Below are 20,818 nucleotides of genomic sequence, written 5' to 3'. Positions count from 1 at the left end.
TTTTCTTGTTTGTTCGTTCCTTTCCATCGTGATCCTCTTTTTTACTTTGCGTCCATCTTTCTTTGCAATCATAATTTCCGTCTGTCTAGATGCTGATCTGTGCATTTAATTTTTTGCCTATTGTGTTTGTGTCACACACAATATTTATATTCATTCACTTTATTTTACCTTTGTGGGACCTTCTGAGGTATTGCCATTGAACCCATGATAGGACTTATCAGTAGTTATGACAATATTGTACCTGGTTCATTCCATGTAAATTGAAGCACATTGTCAGGGGACTAGGTCTGCGACCCAGTATTCTCTCTTTAGTTTGTATTTTCTCTCCTCTGTGTCCCCCTCTTGCTCCCTCTCTCTGTCTCTTGTGTCAAGCTTGCATGTCCCAGTTCATGTCTCTCCATGTTTCCTCTTTTATTTTGAAAGTCTTCTGTTTCCATGTTCAGTGTGTTTAGTTTTGCTTCCCCTCTGGCATCTTGTTCATTTGTGTCAGAGTTGTCTCCCCAGGTGTGTCCACTTCCCTCATTATCCTTCCGTGTATCTAAGTCCTCTGTCTTCCTCTGTTCATTGTTGGGTCGTCTGTTTACTTCATGTCAATTCTGGTCAGTTTACAGAGTCTTGCTTTCTACTGTTCATGTTCATGTCATGTTTAGTTTACTTCACGTCCATGTTTCACATGTTCCTGTTCAGTTTCATGTTCTCGTTGTCATAGCTGTTTAAAACAGTCTTTCTATGACATTTGGTATGATGGGATATATCCTAGATTCAGTAGAAAATTGTACCAATTAAATGTCCATGACAGTTACAAAAACGGGCATTGGTACCTTGGGTGCTTTCTATGTTTTTACTGAAGAAACTTAAATGGGAATTTAAATGGGGATGACGGTACAATAAAAGTATGGAGATGGAAAGAAACAACTCATGATCCAAAGCATTCCATATCATCTATCACACATGGTGGAGGCAATATTATGGCACTGGCATGCCAATGCAGCGGAGTGTTTATTGATGATGTGACTGCTGATAGAAGTAGCAGGATGGATTCTGAAGTGTACAGGTCTATGCTCTTCTCAGATTTAGCGAAATGCTGCAATCTGATTGGACAGTGCAAATGGATAATGGTCCAAAGCAAAGTAGAGAAGCTACCCAAGAGTTTCTCAAGGCAAATAAATGTGATGCTGTTCAAAGGCCAAGACAATCACCTGATGTTAACCCAGTAGAGCATGCTTTTCAGTTATTCGTTTGAAAACCGAATGCAGAAAGATCCTCATACAACAGGTAACTGAGGATGGCTGCAGTAAAGGTTCGGCAGAGCAGCTGATTTCACAGGGTTTATGTATGTAACTTACATTTTACTTTAAATTACATTTCATGCAACTTATGGCAAAACTATTATTTTTTGCTACCTTGGACTGAAAACAGTCGGTCTTGTGCTTTTGCAACTTAAAATCTAGAAGAATCAAGGCAAATGTGTTCCTACATGTTCCTTTTTTCCCAGAAAAGTTAAGTAATTAGGTTATACCCATGTAGAAAATGGACTTTTACTGTCACCTCTGTTTCTGAGAGTGTTATCCAGTATTTTCATGTACTTGCTCGATTTAGGTTTCTCCTCTCCATTCACAGAGAATCCAGCTCAAGGTTTAGATACCCACAAATCACAGTCTTCTGGAAATAGACAGTGCCCGTCGTTAACTGTGCTCTGGCCACACTTGCTGATTCAAGGAGAAGCTGTGGCACTGACTGATGTCTCTCTTTCACTGCCTACAGTACCCCATTCTCTTCTTTATTTATTATTTCCATCACATACTCAGTTTTCCGCCCTCTCGATGCCAGAAGTCTGCAAATTACCTTAATCCATTCTCGGTTTTTGTAAAAATACAATAAACATTTATATTTCGGGTTGGCGTGGCTGTTTAGGAAAACAACCCTGCCAGGCCACAGCTTTTAATCACATTAAGATTAATTCTGTTTTATCAAACCACCTCAATTGCCTACACATGTTAGTATAATTGTCTGCATGTGTTCGCGTATCATTCCACCCTCTTTGACATGTCAGTCTAGTAGCCATACTGTCACAGCCCCTGTGGCGGGATGGAAATAATGTGGTGAGATCACAGGGGATCCTTAAGTGCACCGCATTTCAAAGGGTGCCTGATGTGGGCACGAACCAATCACCTGTTTGTTTTTAAAAGCAAGCCCTGTCTGTTATCAAATCATGAACTCCCAGATAGATAAAGCACAAACTGGGTCGCAGCCCACACTGACATGCATGTGTGGTTTGTTTGGATTCAGAGCTGAGCGACGCCTGGTAAAGAGAGGGAAATGGATGACATAACTCAGATAATTCTTTTTTTGTAATTGCTTTGCTTGGAATGATTGGGGGTTTTGTCTGATTTCTGGTCATTTGTCTTTGATAATTCCCCCCAATAAAGATTCTTTTTCTGTTTTTTCAGAAAAGTAATGATTATGGAGGATCAAGACCAAAACATCCATCTGAGGAACCTGTCCCTGCAGCAGTCAGTGAATGAGGAGGAGGCTCTAAATCTACTCTTCCTTGGTGACACCAATCGTATGATCGCTGAAGTAAGAGCAAAAAGGGAAATAAAGGCTTCTGCTTTTTAATTTACATGCTATGAAAGCAGTGTTAAGAATTAGGATTGTAGGCAGCATACAAAAATATCGCTAACCACTACCGGGGTAAGCAGCATAAAAGGCATTTTTTGTCCACAAATGCAATATGCCTTCTAAAAGGTACCTTAAGACCCATCTAAAATATTATTTTGGTCCCATGTGGTCCTTTTTACCGTGTTTTTCCCCAGTAAAACCAAGCATTCTCTCTGTAATTTATGTTTATGTTGTGGTGTTGTTTTTTTCCACACTCAGACGCCCAGACTCCCCACGCTGATGAGACATGCGGTGGGTCAGCTTTTGCTTTGCAACCTGAGCTTTGGAGCAAAAGGCTGATCTCACCTCGTTTGCGCGTGTCGGTAGTTTGTAAGTAAATAGCAGACAGTAAAAGTGAACAGGATAATCAGGTTTCAAACAGGCAGGCTCTTTAGTCTTAATGAGAATGTTGAAGTCTTTTTTTGTGTGCGGCTGTGATGGTGTCATGAAACAAAACCAAAGTAAAAAATATAGTAGATGTTTCAGGATCTAAGATTGAGTTTCTGGAACTTTTTAATATGTTTAGTAGGTAGTGTTTCGTACGAGTATCACAAAATGAGGGAAAATATGGACATCAAATAATGCAGTTATTCCACTGAGCCTCATCTAGACAGGAATTGTAACACAAACATGTGAGACAGAGAGAGCAGCACCGAAGGCATTTAAAAACCACGAAACAAGTAAAAGGATCTGCAATAAGGACATTAAGGATTCAGCGGAATTAAAAATATGAAGGGAGAAAAAAAAACTAGAAACAATGAAAATACAGTTCAATACACCACCTGCTCGACTATGACAAGAACAAGTCCATTTGGCAACAGACGAGGTTAAACATAAGAGTCTAGTAATGAGATGGACAGAATACTTGATCACAGGTGAGACTAATTCAGCAGAGGTTATACTAATGGCGGTGGGATAATCACAAAGAGTGGAAAATAACTCTGTATGCGATGATATCTTTCCGTGATTCCAGTGTCAGAGCCCGGACCCTGAACAATATTACATTTGTTTTGCATCTGTTTGGTTGACATGCTTCCTATGTCGATTGCTGTGAAACCTTCAGGGATATTTCAGTGCAAACACATTCTCAGAAGTCTCATTATAAAACTTTTAAAGGATTGCAATGTGCAGCATTCCACCCACATTCAGACTTTTGTTGACACGTCCTCTTTGGGACTTCATCACAGGAAGGTTTCTCTTGAGCCTGAAGCAAACAAAGAACCCTCCACATGGTCAAATGGTCTCTGCCAGAATCAGCACTCAAGTCCTTGCTCTATGCAGACCCTCCAATAAAGTTAAAAGCAATGCTTTCTTTCTTCTGTTACTCCCAGCCATGTGGCTAATAGATGACACATCGGATCACATCGCACTCCGCAGGCAGTGAGCTCACTCGGTTTGAGACTTTACAATCCCCTCCACAAGTTTATTGAACAGGACTTAAAAAAAAACCCCACCTTAGCTTCACAAGGAAAGGTTTCCTCTCATTTGCTCTTTTCTGTTTCGGCTTCACATCGATGTCGGAATTAGACCTCTCCTCTTCTCTCAGATTTCCTCTCCAACTTATGGGGGTGAGTTGGGTGCATAGAGCCAGAATAGAATCCAATCAGAATCAAAATTATTTACAAGTTTGTACACAAATAGCCAAATTTCAGCTTCCCTCTCAGTATTTTGGATCAGCAATCTCTATATAGCAGTTTGTAGCACCACTTTCTGTTGATCCCTTGCGACACTGTGTGTGGTTAGTGTGAGGTCATCATAAGGTCTGCATGTGGTCAATGTAGAACACAGGAGAATAAAGGACATGACTCCATTGAGGACAACTTGTACTTTACTGATGTTACTCCATAGTTTATATGTTTTGAATTGGGATAATTTCCCCTGTGGACACATTGTTTTTAACTACTAATATCCATGGTGTCCCGAGTGTGCCTGCATGCTTATATGCTAAGTTACTCTATGACTTCTGGAACTATGATCCATCTGTTCATCCATCCATCCTATCATCCATCCATTTTCCTCCTGTCGGGAAGGGGGGCTGAAGCCCATCCCAGATGCCACAGGGCAAAAGACAGGATATAACCTGAGAATTTATGCTTTCTATATTTAAACATCTTTAGCCTGCTGTGCATCTGCAAGCCCGCCTTGCACCAGCTTCTCCCTGTCTTGCTTTTTCTGATTTAATAATCATCCTTACTTATCATTTACTTCACTGCTCTGTTTTCCACCTCAAGTTTTCCATCTGTCTACATGGTAGGTCCCACAACATATATCCATATCCACAAGACTACAGATGGAAATAATGGAAAAGGGTTCCTGAAGTAAATTCTCTAATTTAGCATGGACACACTATCCCCAACCTTGACCCATTATGCAAAACTATTAGAAATGTGATCCCAGCTCAACATATAAGAGCTGCCTCACATTACTTTGGGGATACCATATGGAGAAAAGATAGACATGTGCAGAGTGAGGGGAATTTGCACTGAGGAAAGGGATGACAGCAGAGGTTTAAGATAGTGAAAGATCTGTCACTAGCTGTCATGACCCTAACAGTCAGGTGTTGGCACTTTTATGCCGAGAGTAAGTCAGAGTCAGAGCAGCTTTTTTAGACTGTCTATGGTGATCTTTTTTAGCAGAGAGAAAAAGTGGCTCATGTCAATATCTTAGATGACTGAGAGTTGCACAAAAGGAAAAGCGTGTCATCCGGGATTAGAAGCTAATACAAGATGAGATGACACCTCCTTTCTAATTAAAAGCTGCTTAATAGAACCTGCATCATATGTTCAAACTGCAAGAAGTGCATGCTCAGCGCTATGTCAGTGAATGTCCATTTCCTCTGTTTATTCTGTCAGCGATGTCCTCATCCTCCTCTAGTTAATAAAACTTGTTTGTGCAGAGTGACTCATGCTCTATTTCTGTCTCCTTCTGGTCTCAACCTGCTTTCTGCTGTTCCAGTGGCCATCTGAAAATCAGCCTCAGCTTTTGTCAAGCCGCTACCATGTGTTCACCGTGCATTGGTTACACATGCTGTGACTTTGATCTATAAATGAGTGGGAACAAGAAAAAAATAAGAATCAAAGGGAACGTGTTTTTTTGTTGTTGCTTGAATTGGAAAATACCAGAAATGAAGAATTAATTCCCCCCTTTGTTTTTTTTGTTTTCACCATGTGTACCAGTTTATCAGGATTCAGATTACTCTCACACAAACCTGCAACTGCAACATTATTTTAAAATCTGTTCTTGTCACTTGACCACTTTTGTCATCCTCAGACTCCCATGAACCAGGCGTCCACTCGTTCCCACTGTATATTCACTGTGCACCTATGCAGGCGTGAGCCCGGTTCAGCCACCCTGCAGCGATCCAAGCTCCACCTGGTGGATCTGGCAGGATCGGACCGAGTTAGCAAGACTGGTTTAAATGGGCAGCTGCTCACCGATGCAAAGTATATCAACCTCTCTCTCCATTACCTGGAGCAGGTAGGCATCTTTTTTTCTTTCTTATATAGTAATACAGTAATTAGAATAAAAAAAAAAACATGTTTAGTGTAAAGATATAATCTATCAGTTAATTTAATGGGTTTTTTTTGTTACTGATACCAAACAGAAATGGAGCTCTTTCCCAAGGACTTGCTTGCTTTATTTGTACTACTCCCTATGAGTTAATAACACTGACTGGATAAAAAAGATGAAAATAGCCACTGTGAAATCTCCCACTGATTTGTGAAGGCCCGTTTTGAAGCCCTGGGCTGACACAAAGACACTGCACACTCATATAATAGTGAATAATAGGGTAGGCCTTCCATGAAAGATGCTCTCAGTAAAGTACTATTTAGACCAGGTAGAGCCCATCTTTTGTATACACTGTACGATTAATGAAAAATTTGTAAGGCTAACCTTTTGATTTAATTACTGGTCATAGTCAAAGCATCATAATTTCATAGACATTAAGGATCTTTCCTTTTAGAAAGGATAAATAATTTTTATTAGACATTATGTTATAATCAACCTGCCCATTCATGTTTTTTCTCAGTTCTTTAACTTTTACATTATAGAATATTACCAGCATTGCTAAAACTATACACTAATGATATAAGAGCAGCCAGTAGAATTATGTAAGCAGCCTACAGATAGAAAGGTCTTATCTAGTGAAGATGTGATTAACACTGTAGAAATAATGCAAAAATAATGACAGCCTTTTGAATCATGAGTTGTGTGCCGACTTTCCCTGGTTTGCGTGGTATTTCTCAGTCATGTCAGCACTTTTGTCTTCCTCAGGTCATCATAGCACTGTCAGAGAAGAATCGTTCCCATATTCCCTACAGAAACTCCATGTTAACGTCTGTTCTGAGGGACAGTCTTGGGGGCAACTGCATGACCACCATGATTGCCACTATGGCAGTTGAGAGAAGGAACCTCGAGGTAAGCATGGTTACCATGAGGACATGTTCAGACCCAAGTCTCTTAGATTCCCTCAAAAAACAATACTTTGTTGTAGTTTTAGGACACTACTTTTGTCGGTGGGCTTTGTAGAGAAAGTGTTGTTACCTTTGTTGAGTCTCTGCATGCATTCCTTTGAGGAAATGTACAGTATCACATGATTACTAAATTATGGTGTAATCAGGGGTATTAATTTTCTTTCCCTCCTACTGACAGATCAGATCACTGACAGATTTTTCAAACTATTTTCCTCAGGAGTCCATCTCGACGTGTCGCTTTGCACAGCGTGTGGCTGTCATCAAGAACGAGGCGATACTGAACGAGGAACTGGATCCTGCGCTGGTGAGACAATCAGACGCTCGCACTGCTTCGCCAGGCCCTCGAAATTCTGACGCTGAGCTGCACAATCACACCACAGATCCATGACTTAATGTGCCGTTTTATTTTGGCCAGACCCTCCCTTAAGCTTCCAGACCTTAAATTGATCGGCAAATGAACGGCAGTGAGAATCCAGTTTCTAAACTAAGTGTAACCCACCATGTGCTTAAGTGTCCTCTCCGGGTTTCCAGCACCAAGTTAGTTTTTCCATTGTGACACAGACAGTCTGAAAGAAGCCGTTTTCCACCCTCAACACGTGGAAGCCCGTCCATCTTGTGATATTTAGACTGCTCACACGTCCTGTTTGCAATCTCTCTCTGTCTTGTTTACATGCCTCCAATTCTGTTATGGCATATTCTCTCCCAATAATTCTCAGCCTCTTGAGAAAATATTCAGCTGGTGTATACATATGTCCTTGCACACAGTCATGCAAGGAAGCAGAAATTACACATTGCACTCTTCACTGAGTAGTGTTTCCCCAGATGTAGTTATGAGGAGACATTTTTTTAAAACCAAGAGTGGGTAGTAGAGCAGGGCGATATGACCAAAAATATTTATCACGATATACATTTGAAAATTTGCGATAACGATATAACTGACGATATAATTGACACTAGACAAAATACTTTACAACTCCACAATTTTATTAGTGCAAAAAAAACATCAATGTATTTTCACTTAAAGAAGCAGCTGTTTTTTGCATTAAAGTTATATAAAAATGTAACACAATGCAAATGCAAATTCCTTGCTGACAGTTTAACCAAAAGGCATTTCCAGTGGAAATTGGCCGACATATCCTCAGCATAACCATGTATAATATCCACAAAACTTAAAAAGAGGTTATACACACACAATACGGTAATATTATGTTGAAGCACAGTAAGTATCACTCCGCGAGGCTCCTGCTGCCTACGATAGCCGTAATGCTCGGACAATCCATCAAGCGGTGCGGCTTCGTAGCTTAGCAAAGTCGTACTAAAACATTTGACAGATTTTCGAGTGCCGTGTACCACTTAAAATCGTTTCGAGGTCAGTAAACACAACCAGAATTCAAACATAAGGCACACGGGATTATAAGGGGCACTGTCGATTTTCAGAAAAATCAAAGGATTGATTTTAAGTGTGCCGTATTTTCCAATAAACACGGTAATAACGACGGTCCGCTAGCATGCTCTACCAAAAATAGTGCTTTGTTGTGTATCTGACGGGCGAAAGCTAAACCAGTTCCACACCACTGAAGTTGCAGCATTTTTACAAACCAATTCTGGTTCATCCGTTTCATTCAACGATCCGCTTTCGCCCTTCTCATTCTCCGTCGCCGCCGTGCCTTTTTCGCCATGTGCGTATGAAAACAAAGGCACTGCGCATGTGCGTTTTACCCATATTCTATCGCGATATTTCATTTTCTTATCGTTGCCCAGCATTATACCGGTATTACCGTGAACGGTATGATATGGCCCAGCCCTAGTGGGTAGTCGGCTGAACGTCATTATTTTTATTTGGTATCTATATATTTGGGATTAACTAATAATACTTTTTCAGGGGTGGTACTGGTAATTATTAATTTAGCAAGGAATAGCCAATAGCCAATAAGTTTTGAATAAATTCTGATTAAAACTTGTAGGGGTGTAGAGTGGCAGCCCATTCTCACTCTCGAGGCGTAATATACTGACGATTTGTCAAGTCCCGCGGCGTTCCAGAGGAACGCGAAAGGTGACCGTCCGCGTTCTTATGCTATGCGCCAGGTTATGGATGAAATCCAGTAGAATGACAGTACCGCGGTAATACACAATCCAGCCATGTATTTCAGCCCTAACCCTAACCTTATCCCTAACCTTACACACATAAAAAATACACTCATTAGTAACATACCTGATAACAATTCATTTTATTTACCTATAATAACAAAGCCTATAGGGGATATAAACTTAACACAAATAAGTAGCAACACAGGACAAAAACTAACGAAAAAACAGGGCTCATCAGGAGGAGATGAGTGCCTAAACAGTGGACCATGGTCCGCTGAGGGAAGAGCACTTCCCAGAACTTCTTCCGGGGTCGGATGAGGTGACCCGTTGGATGGACAGTGCCCTTCCTGTCTCCGGCTGGAGACAGGCTCAGAGTTCACTCAGAGTTCACTTCTTAACCTGCACTTTAATGACGTTAGATAGTGTTTTCCAAAACGATTTAAGTAAAACGAACATACATGTGTAGATTCATTCCAAACGGTTCTCATGTTTCCTTATTTTTCCGATCTCGTAATGTAGGGACGTGTTGGGTGCCCGGAAGCGTAACATATTGACGATTTGTCACCTAGCGTAAAATGTTACGCTTTGGGAGTGAGAACGTGTTGAGAGTGGGGTCATGTTAACAATCCATTGAAATTTGCCTTTCATCCACTGAGGTCTTCAAGGTCAACTTAATGATTTATTGGTTTAAAACTGACAAAAAGCATAATAAGTTAGAAACTATGATTCTTACAAGTAATATTCATATTCATTTCATATTTGACCTCTGACCTCTCTTTCAAGGTCACTAGATGATCCCAAGGTCAAAATGATGACAATGCTGTATAGAGCTATTTTCTTACTGTCATTTTTTGTATTGACAACATATGGAAAGGTAAAGAGAAAGATATATGACAATTCAAAATATCACATTACTTTGGATTGCTGACCTCTTCAAGGTCAAATAAGGTCAAACTTTCTTAAAATGTCTTTTATCTTTAAAGCTTTGCTTAAAATTCTACTGCCTTTGTTTTTGTATGAGATGGTGCTGGTAGATGGAGATTCTATATATCACGTTATAATTTGCATCAAACTATCATGTCGCGTTTGACCTCACTCACATTTCACATGTGCCTTTCTTTTAAATTGATCCCAAAATATCTTTGAAGAAAGAAGTCAAGTGAAAACAATTGAGCTGCCTGCTTAGTTAGAAATACATTGTCGCATAATATTGTATAAAAAGCTTGCAGTTAACAGTGCGGTTAATAGTCATGTCATTATCAGTACAAACTTCTTAAAGTGTGTTTAAAAAAAGCAATGAAAACAACATGAATATATAGAAAATACAATACTACTGTAACGTCTCCGTGGAGAATTAGGACCCAAGATGCAGGCAGCTGAGATGCAAGTGAGTTTATTCATAAGGTGGTGATACAAACAGAAACAGCGAAGGTGTGGACGGAAACTAAGCAAAACCTAAACTGGAAAAAACTAACAAAACGCAGAACTGAAACCTGAACGGAAATGCAGGGAGACGCGGGGAGATGACACAGAATGATGCAGGAAAAAACACAGACAAATCAGCAACGAGCACATGAGGAGACACACTATAAATCAGGGGTCCCCAATCCCAGTCCACGAGGGCCGGTGTCCCTGCAGGTTTTAGATGTGTCCTTGATCCATCACAGCTGATTTAAATGGATAAATTACTTTCTCAACATGTCTTGTAATTCTCCAGAGGTCTGGTAATGAACTAATCATATGATTCAGGTGTGTTGACCCAGGGTGAAATCTAAAACCTGCAGGGACACCGGCCCTCGTGGACTGGGATTGGGGACCCCTGCTATAAATACACAGGCAAGAACATGAGGGTACGAGGAACAGGTGGGAACACAGCCGGAAGAAATTAGACCTAACGAGACACGAGGAAACGCAAACTCAACACTAGGGGTGGGTTTTAATAATTGATTCATCGATTAAAATCGATTCTGGCCTGGATAACATGAAATCGATTCATTAAAATCCTGAATCGATTTTTTTATATAAATTTATTTTGCCCGAAACGCCAGAATCTCAGGTGAAACCTCACAAAATTTCAACAACCACCAAACAGCTAAGACAGTAAATGAGAGCAGGTACACGGATTCTGCACAAGGACGTAAACACACAGGCGGACCCGCGGATCAGAATCAGCTCCCGCGGACGGCAATCACTTTCTGGCAGACAATCACTTTTTGGCACAACAACTGCACGGACACGGTCGGGGCTGAAAGCCTGCCGAAAGCCCTAATCTGTCGGCGGGTCCGCGCTTTGTGTTCACGCCCTTTTTGCGCTGCTGATTCTAAAGCTGTTAGTTTTATCTCTCTCCAAACAATATTGACCGAACCAGCAGCAAAAGAAGATCCAAACTACGCTTCACATAAACATCATCATGAAGTCACTCTGACTTTTACTGTTTTGCTTCACCCACGATAAAATCACACGTCATGCACAGCTCTCTCTCTCTCTCTCTCTCTCTCTCTCTCTCTCTCTGTACTTCAAGAACAGTTTCCCTTCTAAAAATCTGTTTTCTGCATTATTCGCTTGCTTGTTATGCACAAGTCTACTGTTGTTTACAGCGCTGTCGGCCACTGTTTGTTTTTTTTTCGTTTTACAAACTTCCGAAAAGAAAACCTAATTTCTGCCGTTCAATACTGAACAAATTTAAACTTTTTAAAATTATGCAAAATGCAAAACGCTTAGCCGTGTCTCTAATAAAACCGCTGTAACGTCAGAGGTAACGTTCATATGTTCATTAATGGTTTTCTTTCGTTTTTGATGTACTGCAGAATATTTTTTATAAAATCCCAGGCCAGGAAAACCACCTTCATGTTTTTCTGTGTTTTATCTTCAGCTACTTTGACACAAAGGCATCTGCTGTGACGCTCACACCTTTGATAAAGTCTTGCGTGTGTCAGCTTCCTTTTTATAGATACAAAAATATGTAAATGTACTGATCTGAATTATAATATTTCTGACTGTCAAAATTTCCCAGATTCAAATCGAACTTATTTGAATCAAATCAAATCGAATTGAATCAAATCGAATTGAATCGAATCGTGGATCGAATCGATTCGGGACCTTGTGAATCGGAAACGAATCGATTCTAGAAATCAGTGACGATACCCAGCCCTACTCAACTCACTGACATAAGACACGGACCTTCACAATAAAACAGGAAATACACCTGGCTCACGGGCACAGACTTGAAACTACACAGAGGGGACAGAAAACAGGGACCTGAGAACTAGAAATACAAAACAAACCATCAACCTATCAGTCAAAACCTAGAAGAAAACAAAGCTCAATGATAACACAAAAAACCAAAACGCTGGATCACCGACCCAGGATCATAACAACTATTAGCTTAAAAGGTAATGCAGCCTAGAGACTGCTTTGAGCTCTTGGGGGCTTTTTTGTTACATATTATTTCATTCACTAATAATAGGAAATCACATAATCACAGCCAGGTTAACCTCTGACACGATGCCCCTCCTTCACTATTTGTGGTAAACTATATAACACTGTTCTTAACAAAGCTACTATTTGCCTCACAGAAATAATTAATTTAAATTTTAAAAAACAGTAACAAAATAGTAATTCTAGTTATACTAGATACTTTGGAATACCTGTCACACCTTCCACTGTTGCAGTTTGCAGACCTGGTAGTTGTTAAAAAGGCCTAATGGGCAGATATATGGTAACGAGTCATCACTGCTGTATTTACTTCCTCTGCTCTCAACCTATCGACAGCTACTGTATTACTGCTGCTGCTAAGACTTGGCTGGCCACTTGCAAACCCCACAGAGGTATTTTTAAGAGAGTCTGCGGCCGGCTCAGTAATTGTGACGGTGTCTGGCTGCTCCCAGTCGGGTCCGGCACAGTTACAGCTCCAGGCAAACCCAACCTCCGTGGGCAAACCTCTTGTCTCTGTTTATGGATTTTTAGTGTGTTTCTCATTTTATGTTCATTGCTTCTGTCTCATCTATCTCTCGGCCCAGTTTACTGAGGAAAATGCAAAGCAAGCAGCAGCGCAGCATGCAGAATAGAGTGATGTCATTTATTGTGGTTTGGGGGGGACACACTGACTCCAATTTTTGGCCTGCCCCGTCTGAAGGCGCACTATGTCTTGGAGTCGCTGGCTTTGGTGATTTAAAACCTGAAGTTTGCTTTTCACAATGATTTGTCTGGTCCTATACTGTAGCCTGCAGGCTTCAAATCCTGAGGAGCAGGAAACCAGCCAGACCAGACAAAACACTGAACACGTCTCTCACTGACAGGCAAAGAATGAGGTGTTGAAAGTGACCTGTGATGATGATTAAGTCAGCCACAGTGGCCGCACCATATAAGGCTGCATCGGTTAGTTCCTCTAAGAGCACTGATGTTGGCGTTAATCCTTCATTTAGACCCGGCTGATCCCAATCTGCATTCATCAGTGGAGATTGTCGGCAGCTATTGTAACAGTCACATCTCACTGATGCATTTATGTGTTAATACTCCCATTATTTATATTTCTTTAATCCTTAAAAGGGTTAAAAATATTGGCTTGAGGTTATGCATTTGTGCAGAGGTTAATTTAGGGGCCCTCTTAAACTTAAAGCCAGTATTCACAAAAACGCAAACAACATCCAGCTTTAAAAGACAGCTCTGATTAGCGCATACCTGTGACTCCAAAAGACGCCTGCTTATCACCGTCCAGAGAGACATGTTCAGGAAGCTAGTGTGAAAATCCTTGCATGGGGTTTTTAATCCTGGGTCATTAATCTGTCCTTTTACCGTTGAGACAGGTGGTGATGCAATGGTGTGTGGAATATTTTACTGGGACACCTTGGGTCTCTTAATATTTTGTTAAAATGTCACGGCATTTAAAGACTATTGGTTGGAGACCATGCACATCCCCGGATATGGTCAGCTGACCATTTTTGGGAATTTTGCATTAAGTTCACTGTACTGAAATGGCCTCTAATGTCTTAAGCTCCAATAGAGCATCTTTAGAATGTAGTGTAATGAGACATTATCAATTGTAACTGCTCATTCATAGTTTTTTCAAGCTGTTTCACTAGTTTTCATGCTGTTATTTTTGATAAAAAATAAGATGATTAAAACTAGAATTAATGTCTCTTAAAACGGCCCCATTACATTTCATTCTTTTATTAAATGTCACTAAAGCTATGTCTTTGTACCCCAAGTTGGTGCTTTAGTAGTATACCCCTTGGGTTACTCATACTCCTGGTTGGGAATCACTGGTTCAGTGTAGTGCTTCTTGTTTTAGTCTGTAATACCAAAGTAGTGCCATGTGACACAAGAAATTCAGCCCATGTGTTCGCATTTTGTTGTGGAGGATAAAAACCTAGCACACAGTTAGTTGTAATGGGAAATTTTGCCTAATCTTCCTTTATAAAAGAGGCCCCGTAATAGCAGCATGTTTGTGAGTGGCATACTGCGTAACGCTGCACATATACATTTTTAAGGTGTAACCTGTGGTTATACTGCGGGTTATACTGCAGTGCTTACACTTTCGTGTGGGTGGTTATGTGCACAGGATGGAGGGTATGTTTTCAAGAAGAGGAGGTATAATTTAAAGTTAGGCCTGTTTAATGTTTCAAAGTTAATTGTGTTTGTCAGTACATAGACTGTGACAGACATAAATGTAGAGAGAGAGCGAGAGAGAGAGAGAGAGGGAAAATGAACATCTGGATGTTTCTTCTATCATCAGATTTGTGTTGTTGGGTTTCCATAGGGTTTGCTGACATCATCAGTCACATGGTTTGAGTCCGTTTTTATTCAGAGCCTGCCCTGAAACTGTGGTGCCAGTGTGGGCTTGGCGCTCTGAAATAGACTGCACAATTCTGCTGACCAACAACTGGTGGGCAGCTTTTGGGGATGCAGCTGGAAGAATTACATCAGACCACGAGCTCCAAAAAGGAGATACAGGGAGCGGCTCTGGTGAAGAGTGGTCAGATGTGGTGTTTGGTGTTAAAGCATACAATAAATACAGGGACGGGATGATGTGGGGTGATCGAGGTTGAAACAGCAAAGTCACGCCTTTCCAAAAACACACAACAGATCTGTTTCTTTTCAGAAGCGTCTCAAGTTGTGTTCGAGTGACACTCAGTCTGACCTTTGTCCTTGATTTAATTCTCACTGACCTTTAACTCTTTAGCAGTTCTGTGTCAGGAGTGGCACTAACACTTGCACACAGTCGCTAATCTCTATTCCCTTTGCTCTTTGCTGTTGAGATATTTAAGTAGGATTTACTCTTAAGTAAGGGGGTTTTAGCAAAAAGAACAATGGCCACTTGTGTTTTTAGAGGGTTTAGTGTGTTGTTTCATTTGGGGATTTATGTAAAATTTTTATTACAATGGGTTTGGCTTCATTTCAGTAACTTCATGATCCATTGATTTTGACTATTTTCCCCACCATTAACATGTAATTGCATGTCTCTGTTTTTCTCTTTTGGGACTGTTTCCTCTTTTTGAACAGATTTCCACTGTGTAAATACCAAGTTATTGAGCCAGTCATTCACAATGTTTTTGCTGTCCGGATCTACATTTTCATTTTACCACAGCACTTTACGTTAGGTCGTGGCACATGAGAAGTGGACTCACCTCTGACCTCTTGCTCATCATGTGGGATTTAATCCCACTGAATATATTTGTTACAGAAACACAAAAGGATTTAATATGAGGGCATCTTAATGTGAAGTTTTGGTATTTTATGCAAAGAATGGCTCTACCATTAGGAAACTGTATTTTTATTTAGAGGTCATGGAGCCAGCTTCTGCCATTAAAGCTATCCAAGCCGCTTTCACGCACACATTGGTACAGTTTGTTGTAGCATATAGCTGCCCCTCCTTCAGCCTGGTTATTTTGGAGAGCTCTTCCTGTTAAAAGGAGTTTTTCCTTCCCACTGTCTCCAACTGCTGCTCATAGGAAGTCACCTGATTAGTGTTCTTCTCTCTGTTTAATATTGTTGTGGTGAATTGGTCCCACATCATTGCAGTATTACACATCTGCAAAGTAGAGGGTTTTTTTTTAACTTTTATAGAGAAACATGGTCATAATGGATAAAAAAAATATGAATTTGCTGTTGATCAAAGTATTACAGAGTCAAATGTTAATCTATCTGATGTTAAGATGATGCGAGCATGCAGTAAAATCTTTTCTAAGTTGTAACAATTTGTTCTCTTTCTGCACACAAATATTTTCCTCATGTGGAGCCAATTCTCTGATCAGCCTGACACTTTAAGGACAAGAAGCGCATTTCCTGTTTAAAATGTCTTTGTGAGTGATTGGCAGTGTTAGTTCAGAGGACCTTAAACGATTAACCAAATCATGTCTCATCATACCATTATCCCCAGTATCACCAGAGTCACTGGTATCTCATGTTTTAGTGAATTAAGCAGAGTTAATAGAGCATTAACACATTCATGAAACCTAGCTGAAGTGACACCGTCCCATGAGACGAGCAATGTCCAAATCTGTGATCACTGACTGACTAATCCTTTACGTGTTAGGTAGCCAGATGGCAGTTAATCCTCTGCTAGACTGACATGAGGCTGCTTAGACTGACCTCTTTAGGCGTGGAGCCTTTCAAAAGAGGCAGACACATTCTTATCTCCAGAGAGTAAAGGTTGTGGCGGTGAATTCACTTTTATCTTTTGTTATTGAGCCTCTTTAATCAAAAAATCTCTCTAGGAGCCTTGGTTCTCGGTGATAAACAAGCATACTGCTGTCAGTGTAAATCACTCGAACAAGGCTTCTTCCTCTAAATAAAAACACCTTTCTTGCTCAGTAGTGTTTCTCAGGCTTATGATTTTTTTAAACATTAATATGAATTCTTCTTGTAACTATTTTTTCCAAAACCTGGCTGTCTAAGTACTTATTTAAGAATCCGTGTCTGGGCTTGGTGTCATACTTTGCTTTTTATATGTATATATAGAGTAACCAGACCCGGACAGCCAGCAGCCTGTTGGCTTGGTGAGTCCTTACCAAACACGTGTGGAGAGACAGCCACCGTTGAGGTTTAATGCTATTTTGTGTTTTGCTTTCTGCATTTTTCTTCTTCGAGTATCCACTTGTCTGGAATCACTTAAGTTTGACCTCAGAAAGCATCAGCAACATAAGCCGCAAGATCATTTTCAGCAGGATTGTCTCATCAGTTGGCAGCAGCTGGATAGTTTCTGTCTGCACGTGCTTGTGTATGAGCGTCTGTCTGTGTGGAGTACTGTACTTGCAAATGTGTGCATTAATCCCCACTTTTTGTGTATATGGTGTGTATTTCAGCTGATAGCAAGTTTGAAAAGAGAGATCCTGTCACTTAAGGAGGAGCTGGCCATGGTGACTGGAGAGCAGAGAGACGACCGACTAACTCCAGAGGAGATCCAGAAGTACGTCACCTCTACTTTTTAAAGTCCTCGTCTTTTTAATCGTTGCATCGTCAGATGTTGTTCTCGAGTTAACTAAGTATGTAGAGCAGCTCAAACGTGAATCCAAGCTCCACAGACTGTTTGTAAAAGATGGAAGTAGCCGGTGTGACGTCACATGATGATATGTGGGTTCTGCATTAATGTTATCACCATCATCATGTTGTTTTCTGTGCCAGAAGATGATCAGATGAAGATCACACAGACACAGATATTGCTAATTAGTGCTTAGTTAAAATTTTCGTGCCATTTAGTTTCACTGAGTCAGATATGACCATATTTGGATTAGAGGGTGGAAGGTTAAGCGCAAACACTAAGCGGTTTTGTTTGCAAGCTGCATCAACAAACTGTATAGCTGCATACTTGCCAACCATGAGACCTCAGAATTAGGGAGACATTCAAAAGGGCTGTTGGGGGGGTGGTATACATATACATATATATACAAAAAACTCAAATTTTACAATGTTTATTTATCGGATAAAATAAGTTAAATGTCACCGTTATTATTGTCCGGCCGGAGATAGCGGGGGTGTCCAAATTCAGAGGCTGCGTCCACCTGAGGACCCGGCCTTTGCGGTCTAAGTGGGCCAGGTCCTCCGAAAGCTGGGTAGACCGGAAATGAGTGATGGTGAAATTGGACGGTCTAGCCTTTAGAATTACGTCACAAGCTCTCTTGGTGGAGTGAAACTCTGCCGTCTGCTCCTTGCTGTCTAAAATATAACCGGATGCTGGCGTAAATTTTCGACCATCTCACACTTCTGTTTAATCAGTTTTCTGTTTGACGTTTATTCAGCTGTGTGAAAACCCCGGAGGAACCCACCCGAGGGATTAATAAAGTTTTATTTAATCTAATCTAGTCTAATAACTTTAATCTCAGCCAAACCGATTTACTCACGAACAAATAAAACACTGAAAAAGGCCAAACAATAACATGTTTAAGTTATTTAAGTGATTTATATATCATGTTTAACCTGAGTAGCGAAAGACCGGATTTGAAAACAATGTGCTGGGAGTTTGCTGTTCTCGCCGGCTCAGATATTTGAAGTTTACACAGCTACATTCTCGCCTGAAAATACGCTAAAAGTTTATTTTGCGACCCAGAAAGAGTAAAGAGTAATATTAAACTAAGTAGCTGCAGTAGTAGTAGCCATTGTTGGAAACTGGAATTGGCTGGGCCAATCTGGGATATGATTTTTCAATTTTGTTGTCCGGGTGGAACATCGTGAGAAAATCGGGAGAAATTCGGGAGAAATTCGGGAGAATCGTGGTGCCGGGAGATTTTTGGGAGGGGCACTGAAATTCGGGATTCTCACAGAAAAATCGGGAGGGTTGGCATGTATGTATAGGTGCTACACAGATGTACAAGTACCTGCTAATTAATGCTAAGTAACAAACAATTTCCTAGAATTGCACTTACCAAAACTGGAGCACAGACTTCTGAAATCTTAGTACAGTGAACGACACAGAAAAACATGAATTTTCATGTAACTGCCTTAGAAAATCTCCAAAAGGCACCAACACCACAAACACGGCCTGTTTCAGATGAAGCCTAATGGACAGCTAGCATCAGCCCCTAATATTATAATCAAATTATTATTATAATTATTAATTTGATCATTGGAGTGGAGACCAAAATATTTTCTGAAGCTAACTGTGAACATGTCTATTTCTGGTGTAAAGCTGAATTTTTAACATTGAAGTCTGTTGGGATAGTCGTTTTGCTTTTCACTGAAGCGTTTCCTTCATTTTCAGGCCTAGAGAGTGCTGTGTTGATCCTTTGGTGCTCCTCAGACCCACAGAAAAGTTCAGAGTATACTTTATGGACTGTAATTTGTATTTGCAAAGCTCAAACCCACAGATTCTTAAGGAAAATGTCTGGTGATTTATAAGTATTTGGGGACTGCCTAAAGTGCCTATATAACTTATGGTGCTGGCTTCACATTGGTGCTGAGTTGAAGTCTTGCTCAGTGCGGCTTAACCAGATTTCATGGCGTTTCCCAGGACTGCTTTATTTCTGCTGCTGTACTCAAGTGGCAGACTGACCCAGGCAGTCAGGCAGGGCCAGGGTTCAGACCAGAGGTTTCATGGAGGATTTGGCAGATTGCTCCTCAAATGCTGATGCATTTCCCATGCCTTGGCCCCCACAGTTCACCCGTTTTATTATTTCCTCTCTACCCAGGTGATTATCCTTGATTTGCCTCTGTTTGTGGTCAAACTCACACTGGGAATCTTTAATAGTATCTATTATGACCACATTTGCTGGAGTTTTTTTGTTGTCGTTTCCTCTCCATTTGATGTCCCCACTCATCTCCTGCGCTGATCGATTGCACATATCCTGGGTTATTTACTGTCACAGTTCCAAACGCACATACATCCTTGGGACTGCTGGGCTTTTATGTTTCCAAAAGACACTTCTGTGTCAGTCCACTTCTATACAAGCTAAAGTCAAAGTAAATGTTTTAACAAGCAGTGTTAGTTTGCTATACTTGCTTGATAACGGCTCACATCACACACAGTTGAGCCACTTCTTGGAAAGTTTCCGATTCTAGTGTTTTTTCTTTCCTCTTGCAAAGTATTGAACATTGCATCCAAGGGCATTCTTAAGGTTCATGAAACCACTGATGTCTTGCAGGACCCTGAAACGGGACCGCTGCGTTTGTTTTAAGTCCTTCATCATGTAAACCTTGCATGTTCTTATGTTGAACAAAAAATAAAAACCGCACACTGTCGTGTCTACATTGGATCGGTTTGGACACTTGCCTCCTGCTCTTTTCCTGTGGCCGCTTCCAGATCTTGAAGAACTAATGTTTGGACTATCATTTAACGATAGTTTATCAACAGTCCGGCCCAGTGGAGCTGAAACACAAGTTTAAGTAAATAGTTTTCTTTGACCAGACCCACATTTTAAACTACTCAAATGTACATCTTAACTGTTTAAGTGCTGAGTGAGGAAGAATATAAGAGGGAGTGTGGCACTGCTTAGATGGTCTCTGTGTGTTTATGTGCACGTGTTTAGATTGGAGGAGCTTGTCAAGGCTTATCTGGATGATCCCGATCCAGATGTGACACTGTCACTGGGACCAGACATGAGAAAGATCCAGTACTGCTTCTCCCTGCTAAAGGTAATGTATTCACAGTAACCTCTGTGTAC

At 40.7% G+C, this 20,818-nt stretch overlaps 1 protein-coding gene across 1 annotated transcript in view; it reads left to right on the top strand.

Annotated features, from left to right (window-relative positions):
• The window catches only part of kif6 (kinesin family member 6), a 71,916-nt gene that overhangs the window by 13,691 nt on the left and 37,407 nt on the right, over positions 1 to 20,818 (top strand). The window contains exons 6-11 of the mRNA XM_063497757.1: positions 2,451 to 2,580; positions 5,932 to 6,138; positions 6,937 to 7,080; positions 7,354 to 7,440; positions 17,528 to 17,631; positions 20,684 to 20,789. Of these exons, the coding sequence (XP_063353827.1) occupies positions 2,451 to 2,580; positions 5,932 to 6,138; positions 6,937 to 7,080; positions 7,354 to 7,440; positions 17,528 to 17,631; positions 20,684 to 20,789 (778 nt within the window). The remainder of the gene's footprint in view (positions 1 to 2,450; positions 2,581 to 5,931; positions 6,139 to 6,936; positions 7,081 to 7,353; positions 7,441 to 17,527; positions 17,632 to 20,683; positions 20,790 to 20,818) is intronic.

Source organism: Pelmatolapia mariae, linkage group LG16_19 (assembly GCF_036321145.2).
Source record: "Pelmatolapia mariae isolate MD_Pm_ZW linkage group LG16_19, Pm_UMD_F_2, whole genome shotgun sequence".
In the NCBI taxonomy this organism is placed as follows: Eukaryota; Metazoa; Chordata; class Actinopteri; order Cichliformes; family Cichlidae; genus Pelmatolapia; species Pelmatolapia mariae.
Note: the sequence above shows the minus strand (reverse complement) of the source record. Positions and strands in the feature narration are given on the sequence as shown.